This window comes from Anser cygnoides, chromosome 4 (assembly GCF_040182565.1).
Source record: "Anser cygnoides isolate HZ-2024a breed goose chromosome 4, Taihu_goose_T2T_genome, whole genome shotgun sequence".
Classification (NCBI taxonomy): domain Eukaryota; kingdom Metazoa; phylum Chordata; class Aves; order Anseriformes; family Anatidae; genus Anser; species Anser cygnoides.
Genome location: NC_089876.1, coordinates 45,624,484 through 45,637,357, shown reverse-complemented (window position 1 = coordinate 45,637,357; position 12,874 = coordinate 45,624,484). Strand labels below are relative to the sequence as shown.

The 12,874-nt window shown below is 40.1% G+C and overlaps 1 protein-coding gene across 4 annotated transcripts in view; it reads left to right on the top strand.

The window, feature by feature from the left end:
* The window catches only part of NR3C2 (nuclear receptor subfamily 3 group C member 2), a 203,827-nt gene that overhangs the window by 134,647 nt on the left and 56,306 nt on the right, over nt 1-12,874 (top strand). For all 4 annotated transcript variants that reach the window (XM_048071804.2, XM_048071805.2, XM_048071803.2 and 1 more), the window contains one exon: nt 10,608-10,724. In XM_048071804.2, the coding sequence (XP_047927761.1) occupies nt 10,608-10,724 (117 nt within the window). The remainder of the gene's footprint in view (nt 1-10,607; nt 10,725-12,874) is intronic.

The following is a 12,874-nucleotide window of genomic DNA, read 5'->3' as shown; positions in this document are numbered from 1 at the left end:
TAATATTCATTTTTATGGATATAGCATATTTCCAGTCTGATCTGTAGTAAACTGTACATGAAAAATGGAAGAGAAAAATATGCTTTGAAGATAATGTGTCATTCACACAGAATAAAATTGATAATCTGCTGAACATGCTGACTTCAAGAACATAGCGGACTTGAACTTCTTTGTTTTTTGCAAACAATTTGGATAGTTACTTTAAAAATATTAACAGAATATTTTCACTGATATCGAGAGCTGGGAAAAGTTTTACTGCAGGAAAGAAACTACCTGTTTTTCTGTATCTTGTATAAATACCATGAATCTCATTGAAGGAGTCCGCCCAGAATTCCAAATTACAAAATGGAATTGACAAACCCAGGGTTAACACTGACTGTGTGCCTTGATTTTCCATGTCTGCCCTGTGAGAATAGAAGCTCTTTCTTAGTTTGCCCTCTCAAATGATTGCTGCAAAGACAGTTTGATACATGCCTGAGTGTATCAGTAGGATCGTGAGGCAGACTAAGTGGCTCGAGATAGAATCTCTCCATTCAACTCCCAGGGCCTGCGTACGCTTGAAGTATGAATATTTTTATGGAGGTGAATATTTTCAGTAGCGTATTCACCTCCGGGAGCCGTACCATCAGCTACGCATCCTTACGTTACGCAGCAGTGCTGCATGTTCCAGAATGCAGCCCCCTCCTCCTCCTTAAACCTTCCCTTAAATGAACTTCATATTTCACACAGATCTTATATCACAGCGTGTACTTCCTAAAATCTGGTTGTAACAGTGAAGCTTAGTGAGCTAGTTGTAGAGCAAGACACAACATCATGTATGTGAGTGCAGCATAGTTGACAGTTTGTATCAGTAAAAGTGGAAGGACATTTTGATTGCAGTTTGGCTTTCAAATAAGCATCATGCAAAAAAGCATTTGCTGTCCTTCAATACCCTGTCTTGTACATTGAAATTTTCCATCAAAGTGCATGAAAATTTGTAGTATGTCAAGAATGCCTTATCAGATTTTTAGCATGGGAAAGCAGTGGTAGGCATCATGCACGCAACATGATCTCTTGTAAATCTACCATACATACTGCTCTGCAGATAACAGAATTTAGAGACTTCAAAATTAGTCTTCATTTAAAATTCAAACCAAAATGAGAAATTGGAAACTTGCAGCAGAATAAAATGCTGTAAAATATTAGATATCTGAGTTTGTCAAAACAATATCATCTGAACCTTTAATTGTGACTCTGTCTTACTGTATCCAATATAACCTAAAATCAAAAACAATTGAAAAGAAAACTGACTTCAAAACAGACACAAAATGATTTAGCTCTGTAACAGGATATTTTGGTGTTTGTAGATATTTTTCCTTGGTTTTCCTCCTAACCAGATTTCCAATGCAGTGTGATTTCACTGGATCTGAAATGCTTTGCAAGAATCAGATACTTTGCCTATAAAATATGGTGGTGGTTTTTTTCCTCTTCCTTTTCTGTGCTATTTAGTATGATTCAACATTTCTGCATAAAAAGAGAATTACCGTGTAGTTAAGCTCCTTTTGCAGAGTATCCACCGTGCTGCATGGTCAGGTTTAAACTTTGATCATGCTGAGCCAAGAGCTTTGTTGGCTGCTTTGGGTTTCGGGAGGCTCCAGCTCTCCTCCTCACCCAACTGTTGGCGTGGCTGCTTGGTGCAAACTCTGCATCCATCATGGAGATGCAGGTGCGACCCCGCAGCCCAGCTCTCAGAGGAGCCCCAGGGTTGGTTGCGGCCCAGGTTTTCTCCAAGTTCCAGCCTGGGGCATATCTTGTGCCAGTGGTTCAGTCCCCCTGGATAACAGGACAGCTGGAACTCCCAGGCAAAGACTTTAAGAAGCTTTCCAAAGTTGTGCAGCATGTTCTAAGTGTGACACAAGCAAATGCATGTGTCTCAAATAATAGAAATTTATGTGTGTTTTCTTTCTGACTTTTCTCACTGTTGTTAATAGAGTTCATCTCTGCTGGATGGTTTCTCCTGCAGAACACTAGCCTCTTTTAGGCTACATCCCTGGCTCCCTTGCCAAATTTCCTCTCTCCTTGATCCCTCTCATCGATGCCCTTTCAGTCTGCTTAAAATAGTGAGTGAGAATGATTTTTATAACTTCTCATCTGCTTTGCCAGGATCACCAGACGTACCAATTGTTTGTGTTAACCTGGTCTCAGCCCAGTGTGAAAGCAAGTTTCCTGAGGGGGAAGCAGCAGGAGACAGTCTCCGTATCAAAATAGCCAGAGCACTGAAATCAGCCCTCTTTGATGTGCATGGGGAGAGCACAGTAGTATGGCAACTTGAAAACTTCCACGTATCATATTTCCCAAGTTGTTGCATTAGGTATTCACTGATGGCTAATCCTGGGGAAAGCATATTCCCTGTTTTGGCTGCAGAGATTTCAAGTAGACGTTTGCATGTAGTCTCTATCGATAGGCAGCTGTGATGCTGTAAAAAAAGCACTGGAGGGGACACAGCACTCCCTGCTTCACTTCCAGAAAGAAAGGAAATTGGCTTTATATCCATAGTCACCGCGGGTGGAAGCACTGGTATTTCATCTTTCCTTTCAAACTTCAGCTTTCTGGAGGAAACGTGGTAGTCCATGCACAGGGTGTTTGATAATGTAATCCCCACCTGAGAACGACCTGCAGCTCTTTCTCTGGGATGCTTGGAAAGAATTGGCAGCATGTATTTCAGTCGGTAGCTTGTATAACATGGTAATGAGAAACAGTAGTTAAACACAAGGTATAAAGCATATAGAAAATTTAGAAAAATAGTGTGTTGCTGGAGTTAACAGACTGTTCTCACTGTTTGAGCACCAAGTAACTGATGTGCCTGTGCTTTTAAAAGCGCCCTAGCTGGATTCTGTAGACCCCGCAGAGAGCGATGCTGTTGAGGCTGTGCTTTTATCCGTATCCCAGCTGGTTTTGCGCTACTTTGCTTGGGTGTATGAAATGAGGTGTAACCTTTGACTGCAGTGTAAAAGCGCCCTATGAAATGACTAGTTACAGGTTGAATGGAGGAAATGACGCATTTGGAAGGAAATGAACAACCTGAAGAAACAGTCGTGGAACAGGAGAGGGGTAGAGCACTAAAGATGAAAGTAGATAAGGGAGAAGGATAGGTGAGAAAATAAACTTTACTGAAGGAAAGAAAAAAAGGGCGGGGGAAGGAGAATTACAAAATTATAATAAAAAATGTAGATAAATGAATCCACTAATATAAATGGCTAAAAAAGAATGGGGAGGTGTCTTGGGGTCTAGAACTAGCAGGAGAATGAGAAGCGAGCAGGGAATATCCCAATGTGGTGAATATTTTTCCAAAATCAAAACAAATCTTAATCAAGTCTTTAACTTAACGGAGGGAAAGCTCTAAATTCATGCTTCAGAGAAGGATGTAGACTATACCTATGCAATAAGCACAATTGGTAATAATTACCATAATGGGTCGATATTGTTGTCTTGAGCAATTGACAGATACAACTTTTGTCTGCAGCCGAAAAGCATTTGGTCTGGGGTGGTACGGCCAGAAGAGTAGACCGGTGGAGTGATGAAGGAGATAGACCCTGAAGTGGGTCTGAATTTTGGGAAGCCCTGAGATCAGTATCTGAAACACAAACCGTGAGCATTCACTGTGTAAAACGAAGAGGCAATATTCATATCTCAGTTCTGTACCTTGTCTGTGGCATTTATAAGCTTATTCTGCATTACTCATAAATCTTAGCATGAGGAACCGAGTTTATTAGTTTACCGTGGTCAGACCGGACTGGTTTAAGCAGAGCTGAGGAAGTTAATTACCAAATGCTTCAGGTAGGTCTAACAATGAGTAACCCGCTGCGGCCGCAGCCCCGGGAGCTGTAGCGGGGAGGAGGGGGCTGCGGCTGCACTGGGACTGCAGCTCGGGAGGGACTGCCCTAATCTGTTTCCCAGGTTGTTCGAACCAGTTCAAGAGCAGTAAAACAAGGTTATGTAATTGACATGTGATGTAGCCTAAAATAGTGACTGCAAACATAGGCTGCTGTTGCTGGGCAGTTGTCAACTGCTAAAAAAAAAAAAAAAAAAAAAAAAAAACCTCAACTGTGTAACAAATGGACCTTTTAAATGAAAATGCAATTCTGATTTCCATTGAATAGCAGGCTTTTTACTTTACTTTTTTTTTTTTTTTAATTGTAAGGAATAGAGGCTGTGGGAAAACTGAAAATTTTCAAAGAGATTCGTTTTATTGTACTTATCATGCTGATTTATTTGAGAGTACCTACTGCAGATTGTGAAATAAAAACCTCAGGTATATGCCGTTTGTTTCTTCAAAGTGCGATATAATTCCTTTGAAAGAGAAAATCCTTTTTTTCATATGGGAAATTACTGTGACAAGTTTTAGCAGGAATTTTATTTACATTTGATCTATAAAAAGAAACAGTTTATTTTTATTAATTACAACGGCTTATGTGGATTACAGTAGTAACAACAGTTTCACAAAATATGCGAAGGTCTCAGAGCTGGCTGAAAGGAGCACATCATACAGCCCCGAGAGCGTGGACAAGAGGCTGGGATGTGCAGGATATGTGTTGCAGGTGGCAACCCCCTTCATTAGGGCTATGCCAGCAAGCAGGAATTCCCGACACAAAGTTCTGTTTGCTGACCAGATACTGCCGAGGTGAGAGGCATCCTTTCCTCCTACTGATTATCTGCCGCAGGTTTTTTGTGTTTCCTTCAGCAGAGAAAAGTGGTTGCAGGCGCCAGGCTTGTGCCGTCGAGGGGCTGGTGGGTAAAGAGGAAGGATGGAGATGAGCAGTAAAAAATGCTTATGGAATTGAGGGGCTCATAGTGTAGAAGTATAGATATTGAACCCAGATTTTTTTCTTCCTGTCATTCAGTAGGATAATGGGTAAAATGGGTGATTATGCTAGCAAATGCTGACAGAAGCAGCAGGAGGGTCATTAGATGAGCTTCCCTGTGCTGAGGAGGCCAGTAATAGCATTTAACACCTCTGTGCACCTGCTCGAGCTGGTGTTGGTCAGCACTCAAAGCCCTAAGACTTTTATTGTGTCCTTGTCGTCGTGGGCAAGGGACTATGGGGACATCCTAGCCCTGGTGCTAGCCCAGAGGCTCCAAAGGGATCGTAGCCCTGATGGGCAGCTCCGGGCTGTGGGGCTGGAGGGGAATTCTGGCTCCTTCAATCCTAGGCTGGCCTCTGCTACAGGAAGGCAACTTTGCCTTAGTTTTATGAGTTAATGCATTAATTCTCTTTGTGGATGGAGAAGGAAAGTTTGTGAATTTCACATGCGCTTTGATATGCTTCGGTGAGATGCTATTTTAGAAGTTGAGGTTTTTTAAAGCTTGTTCTGCTTTGTTTGCTCATTAGCTGCCGCTCCTGTTTTCTCACTTTCCCCTCCTTTTGCGAGGCTTCCTCAATCGTGTCTTTGTTTTGGGTCCCAAAACACGCTGCTGTTTCAGAGGCCGGCTTTCGGACCTTCCCCTTGCCTTTCCCAGGGGATGCTGCAGTAGCCCTAGCTGAGGAAAGAGAGCATCAGCTCCCGGGTGAAGGTGGGCAATGCCTCCGGCACAAGGCAGGGAACGAGGCAGCAGGGCTGCAGGAAAGGAGCTGGGTGGCGGAGCAGAGCCCGAGCGAGCATGAGTCAACCAGGCAATGCAATTGCCAAAAGACAAATGTGGTGCAGGATTTTATTAGCAGGAGTGTTGTGTGCAAGGTGCAGGAAGTAACCATGTTATTGTGCTTAGCAATGGTGAAACTCAGCGAGAGGAACACGTCCAGTTTTGGGCGCTACGTTTTATGAAAGAAAGCAGAGAAGAATAAGAGGAATGATGACAGATTTAGGAAGCATGACCTGTGAGGAAAGATTGAGAGAACTGGATTTGTTTAGTCTAGCAAAGAGATGGGGAACATACATTTTTTGATAAGCATGAGATTGTTGTAAAGGAGATCACAGTCTATTACTCTGTGTGTCTTGGGGGGAGTGCTAACTTCTCTCTCTGTTGCAAAATATTCCTGTTAAGGTTAACTGCAAAGGGAAAAAATACAGCCTAAAGGCTCACTAATCACTGGCCTAGTCACATGGTTTGCAGGGAAATTGCAGAAAACCTTTCCTCAGAAGGTTCGTAGGCAAATTTAGAGGGGTGAAAAAAATCTGCCTGAACTATGAAGCTAGTCTTATCTTGCTTCCATGAGTGGGCTTGAATTAAACAGTCTTTGGATCCTCTTCCAGCACTACGCTTTTTTCTTCTTTCTTTTTTCTTTCTTTCCTTTTTTTTTTTTTACGTTTAACATTTGATCATAGTAGTTGCTATTTTAACAAGACAGCAGAAATGTAGAGGACTTAGTAATGACTTGCAGTTCCTGACTTAGACTTTGAAAAACTTTAAGAAAAAAAAAAAAGGCAGCAGAGAGAACATGTGGAATATTTCACAAACTGCTGTAATTTTCTAATTTTGCCTTAGACAGTAACAGAAATATTACTGGCAAGAAATATTTAGACCCCGTTCCTACTGCGGACTTGCATGGCTTGATGTATCATGAAGAGTGCAGTAGCGCTCTGCCCGCATATATGAGCTCATCTGAGCAAGTCACTTTTTGGGACTGGTGGTTCAGTCATTATGCTGGAATTTTAAAGTGGATAAAGGCACAACTGATGCTGCAGGTTTCTGCTGCAGCCTTATTTGGGCAGTAATTCGTAGGCCAGATAAGAACTGCTTTTTTTCCTCCCTCCTGAATTTTGCTTGTTCAAGAAAATGTACTAAGAGGACAAGACTCAAGTTCATGAGTACTTCCTCTTTGTTTTCATTCATAGTCCTATAAAATTAGGGAATCGAAGACTTTTAAATGCTTTTCAGTTCTCTCATCTGTGAAATATTTTTGTGTGTGGTTTATTTTGTGTCTTCCTGTGGGATATAGTGACATAGTAACCTGAAAAGTGCAAACTCAAATATTCCTTCAGCTGTACCATGAATATGACAGATATTTATTTCTTCTTAGTATGCAACAGTGTAGTACCTATTCATTATTTATTTTGAACAGGAAATTTTCCTGGCATCTTTTGTATCTATGTATTTTAAATGGAATAGGAATTACCTCATAGAAATGCACTTAATGAGGGCATATATAAAAATCACTTTCATCTTAATGCATTAGCACATGGGAGATGAGAATTTGATATCTACTCTGTCGCTTTCCAGCCCACTTGTGGGTGATTAAACTGGATAAAAAGAATAACTAGGTTAAGCTAAGCACAAGCTACACAGAAAGATCAATATGCTTCTTGAGAGGGTTAGAGATCTAGGCACCACAAAAGCAACAGCTTCCTTGCAGGATGATCTCCATCACCTCATTGAGAACCTGAAGAGCCCGGGTGGTCTTGAGAGTCGCATCAGTCTCAGATGTGTAGGTTTTGTTTGGTTTTGTTTTATTTTGAAGTTTAGGGGCATGAGTGAGGATCATGCTACAGGAATGGAAGATTCTGATTCATTATGAGAGTCTCTGCTTTACTAACTTATTTTTCAGAATCAGTTTTATTTCAGAAATAATATTTTGATTGCATGGAAATCTGAAGCTTTTTTTCATAATAAGTGATGATAAAAAATCATTTCCAGGTGAAAATTTTTTCTTTATTATGTGATACTATACTATACATAGAAGGTTTGCCTAAATACTGATCTCTTCTCTTTTTTAAGGGTTTTCAAGTTATTTTCATTAGTGTAAGTTTTAAGATGGCCATGGTTATCTAATCAATAAATACAAGAAAATAAAAGAAATTTGATGATCTCTCTGATCTACAAAAGACATTTGCTTACTAGAAAAACTACTTACAGATTTTGTACCATATGTTAGTATTCAGAGATACACGATTCAAAAACTGAGGAGCCTTTACTAAATTATGTTTTCTGAAATTATTTAGCCTAAAGTTGATGGATTAGAAAGTAATAATTACAGGCTACCTAAACCATTTGAAGGGTGACTTATGGAAGTACTCATCTATAGTGGGAGGATTCCTTATGAAGTCACCATGTGACAGTGATCGAGGCAAACAAACGTTTCTACAGTATTTAAGAATGTGACCCAAGTAATTATCATGGAGTACATAAATGTTAACCTCTTATTATTAAACTCATTAGCTTTTGAAAGCAGTAATGAAAAATGTTGACTTAACAGGTGTACAGTTTCGTAGAACAAACTGCCTTCAGGGAGATTCTGCAATGGGGTTCATTTTGCAGCATTAGAGCTGACTTGTCGTATTAATAGCCTGCACCCGCCTGTGAAAGCCTAAAAATGGTATTGCAGTACTCTGTGATGTACAAAGGACATTGTATGAGCACTGAACAATCGTACTTACATTCCTCACAAAAAAATAACCGTTTTTCCCTTCTCTCCACAAAATCAGTATAAGAATCCAGATACCAGTGTTTGTAAAGATATATAAACCATCTTTATGCTGTGTATCATTATTTTAAACACTTGTGTTTTCCACTTTAATTTCACTTTCATGCTGCTGCTTCTTTAGGAGATGTGTTCAGTACAGAGCAAAAATGCAAATAGGAATTAAGTACATTCTTCTCTTGTGTATCTGGTTTTTGTACAGATCACTCCATACTATAAACATTACGTGATAAGCAGGTTTTCAGTCTGTGATTAGCTAAGAATTTTATCTTATTATTTTAGCAGGCCTACTTAAAGAGCAGCTGATGGATATTGATGCTGTCACTAAATTATTGTTCATCTTGAACTTGTCTGGCATAACTTCATGAGCTTCATTTCATGAATTATCTTGCCCACGTTTTATTGTTTTTCGGCAGTGCCACGGTGCTAGGTGAAGTCCCTTAATAAAAGCACTGACTTGTCAATCTGCTCAGTGGTTAGACATCTAAAACGTTATTATCTAAGTGACAATAACTTTGTGGTATTACAGTAACACTTTGCTTACTCAAATAAGGTTGAACCAATCTTTGTGTGAGATGCTCAGTGAAGAGATGCAAGAAATAGCCCAAATTTGAGTTCACTGTCTAAATAGGTAACGTTGGCTAGGGGTGAAAGGTAGTCAGATGTAGAGATAGAAAATTACTTATCTGAAGTTGTAAGGCAAATTCCTGAAAGAACCTAAAATAGAAGCCAGGTCTCCTGTGTCCCATGAATATTCTCTTTGACTTTCCCCGAGGAGGCATTTGTGTATTGTGGAAAATGTCTTGGCAAAAATATCTTAAAACTCTTGTTCTGCAGCAGCTTTGTCCCCTTGTTGAGCCTATGTCTTTGCTTCCTCTTCCCTGTATGCACCAGCCTCTTGCACCGCTGTCACTTGCTTCAGTTGTTGGCATGGACATTCATGCTCTTTGTCCAGTTCTTGGTTTTCTTCACATCTCATCTTCATTTGGGTTTTGGCTTAGGAGTCTCTCTATTTTGTTCCTCATTGGTGTAACTGCAGTTGCAATCCTATTTTCTTCCTCTGTCTTGTGTGTCTTTGTTACTAACTTGTGTTTAGTTTGCAGACTAATGAGTTTCTTACCTTCTTTCTAAAATGCCTCTCCCCAGGGCTTGGTGTAGTTCTTACGGTGCCAGCTACGTACACCTGCAGCACACTGTTGTATTTTACACTGGACTATTTTCTCAAATTTCAGGTGCTGGCAAATCCTGCAGCGTTGTATTTCTGTGAGCTGTGTCCTTTCCTTTCATCCTTCTGGAAGCTCTTTGTATCACTTTTTGTCACATCTGCTGCAAGCTGCTTGTTGTGGCCTCCCTGCATCCCAGTGTGCCACCTCTGGATTCAGGCAGCTCAAATAATCTTCCTCTTTCTTTTCCTGTCATGCTGCACTAACCCCTTGTGGCTTCCTTTCTTCCACATCCAATTCAAGCACCTTCTTTTGAAAAGTCCATGTATGTGGTGCTGCCCTTGCCTGGCACACCGCATCCGTTTGCTCTACCTACATTACTCCCACAAAGCAAAACTCCTTTCGAGTCTTCAAGTTGTTAAATGCCAGCCTATTTTCCTTCTTGCCATGTATTTCCCTTCTGCTAAATGTTGTGTATTAAATACCTGCTGTCTCTTCATGAGTGTTTCTGTGGGGCTTTGCAGAACTGAAGTAATATGTTGTGATTTAAACCTGCTTTGGTAAACCCTTCAGAAATCTGCTATATAGAGGAAGGTATTAAATCAGAAATCAAGCACTCTGTGAACTGGTTAAAGAGAACAGAGTGTATTCAGAACATCAACCTCCACCTGGCGTTTCTGCCTCAGGTTGTGAACTTCTTTGACACGAGACTGGCCCTTGGGTTTATAACAAAGAGGTACTGGGCTGCTTTGTGGTACTGCACATGTAAGGATATTTGAAAAAGATCAAACCAATCATTTGTTGTATGAAGAAAAAAAAAAAAAGTGAAGTCCTGCTTAGAAGAAAAAGCTCTTTCCCAAATTAAGCAGAATAAAAGCTCATAGTAAGGCCCGTGATAAGTTACCAAGGTTATTGGGAAGACCAAAGAATGGGATTGGGAATTTCTGCATTAATAAGAAACCCAAAGTGACTGCACAATGAGAGGAAAAGAAATGGGAATTATTTAAATACATACTCTAATAAAGCATTTTGGTTTTTGGTTCATTCAGGACAGCACAATTATCTGTGTGCGGGAAGGAACGACTGCATAATTGATAAGATTCGGAGGAAGAACTGCCCAGCCTGTCGATTACAGAAATGTCTGCAAGCTGGAATGAATCTAGGAGGTAAGTAGAATATTAATAGTTTGGTCTCTTAATTTGATTAGGCAAAAATATTGGAAATGTGCAGCCTTTTTATAGTTCTGGCAGCTGCATAATCTCAGAAGTTTAAGGTGGAATTATCCTGAAGAAGTGCTTAATAGCTAATAAACTATTGTCATTCTAAATCAGCTTTTGGAGATATGTATTCTATGGCTCAGAAAAAAGAAAAGTGGGTGTTTTATGATGACAGTAATTTTACTCGAATCTCATATAGCTAAAAGTGTTAAGGCTTCAAGGCTTGCATAATTTTTTTTGGTGATGAGCATTCTCTAGAATACTAAAAAACATTTTATACCATCATGAAAAACAAAGGCACACGCAGTGAAACCTCTCAACTTTTTTTGTTGATGCGTATTCGACATTTATACTGATTCATTTCTGCAGCTATTTGTATATGCAGTTACTTTGATGATGTTACTCCGTCATTCATATGCCAATAACAAAAGGTAAAAACTTTTCTTAATAATTAAAAGTATCTTGAAAACTGTATTTTAACAAAACTTATAATAGTTTTTTCCATTGTTTTAATTCTTCAATTACAATGTCTACACAATTCTGGCTGTGCTTCAGTAGGCATCTTGTTACGAGTCATCTCCCTGAGCAAATTGTATTATAAATCACTTTTTCCCCCAACTCTCAGGTTTATTATAGTCTGTGACTGGGGGTTTGGGTACTGCTACAGGTCCTTTCCCTGATACACAGAGTAACCATTTCCTTAGGATGTTTTTACTGTTCCAGAAAGTTATAACATGGTCACATAATTCCTCCAAATTCTTTCCTCTCTCAATTATTTTTTGTTATCCACCTGGGCCTATTGTTAGAACTGGTTTAGTTTAGTTCTATAGACACATTTAGCTGCTTGTCTTTCATAGGTTCTATGCAAAATGCAGGCTCATGTGTGCTTCCTGATGCCTTTTCTACCTCCCCATCTTCTTTTTTGTGTCTTATCTTGTGGCAGAAATTCTCAAGCAAGTTGTTCCTCACTCTTTGTGGAGAGTAGCCCTACCTTTTTCTCCCATTAGGACCTTTTTCACCCCCCTCTGCCAGTTTTGAGATGCTGCATTGCCCCCTAGGCCCCTTGTTTCTGATTCCTAAAGAAGAAGAGGCCAAATTGCTGGGCATAAGCGTAGTTTGATGGGGTTGCTTTTTGCACTTGCCAGAGTGCTGTAAATGAGGAATACGTGGAAAAATCTTCCCTTTTGTTGGATCTTGGTAGTCTGCTGGTATTTGTTTACAATTACTGATCTTCATTTAATGACTTAGGAGGCAGAGCCTATCTCTACAACGCAGTTGTAGAGGTGTGCAGATGAACTTTGTGATTTTAACTGTTTTGATGATTTCCTTCACTTAGAGAAACTAAGATGAAATTCTCACTCCTGATTCAATCCCTTTCTGCTACATAAGGGAACTTAAATGGCATAAAACAGTCCTTCCATCATTGCAGTGGAGGAGATGGTAGGGACATGGCTGTGGATAGGGATGCAATATGGTGCCTTGTGCATGGTCCAGTAGAGAAAGGCCAGGTTGGAGGCAGGGGGAGGACTGCTAGAGAGAAGGTGCCTGCAGCCCGGAGACAGGGCTGCCAAATCATGCTAACAGACCTTTCAGTCTTTCAGCTGGCCCCAGTCTGGCAGGAAACGTTGATGGCTTAAAGCCATTAGCAACTTAAGTCCTCCTTCCACAGTGGTGCACTTTGCATTGGGCATCTTTGGAGGAGCAACACAGCATCTCAGACTTAATTTTGGGAACTTACATGTGCCGTTCCAGGGGTTTCTGTTATGATGGAGATCATCGTGAAAAAAGAGGTTGAAGTGGCAAGAATAGTTATTAATGCAGATTTGAAAACAGTAATTTTCTTTTCACAGAAATTTCCAAGGTTTGGTACTAAGAAACAATTTTTCATAATTAACTTGAGTATACAGTGTGTGTTCATATTATTATGAAGATACATGATAGCTTGTAGTTTCATCAGTGGACAGCCTACTTTTGCCAAGGATATACACTACTTCAATAAAAATTGACTTTTACCTGTTTCTAGTTTGGACTTATAACAAAAACATGCAAGTATTTTGTTAGGCATTGTGAACAGTAAAGAGCTGGGGGAAAATGAATTT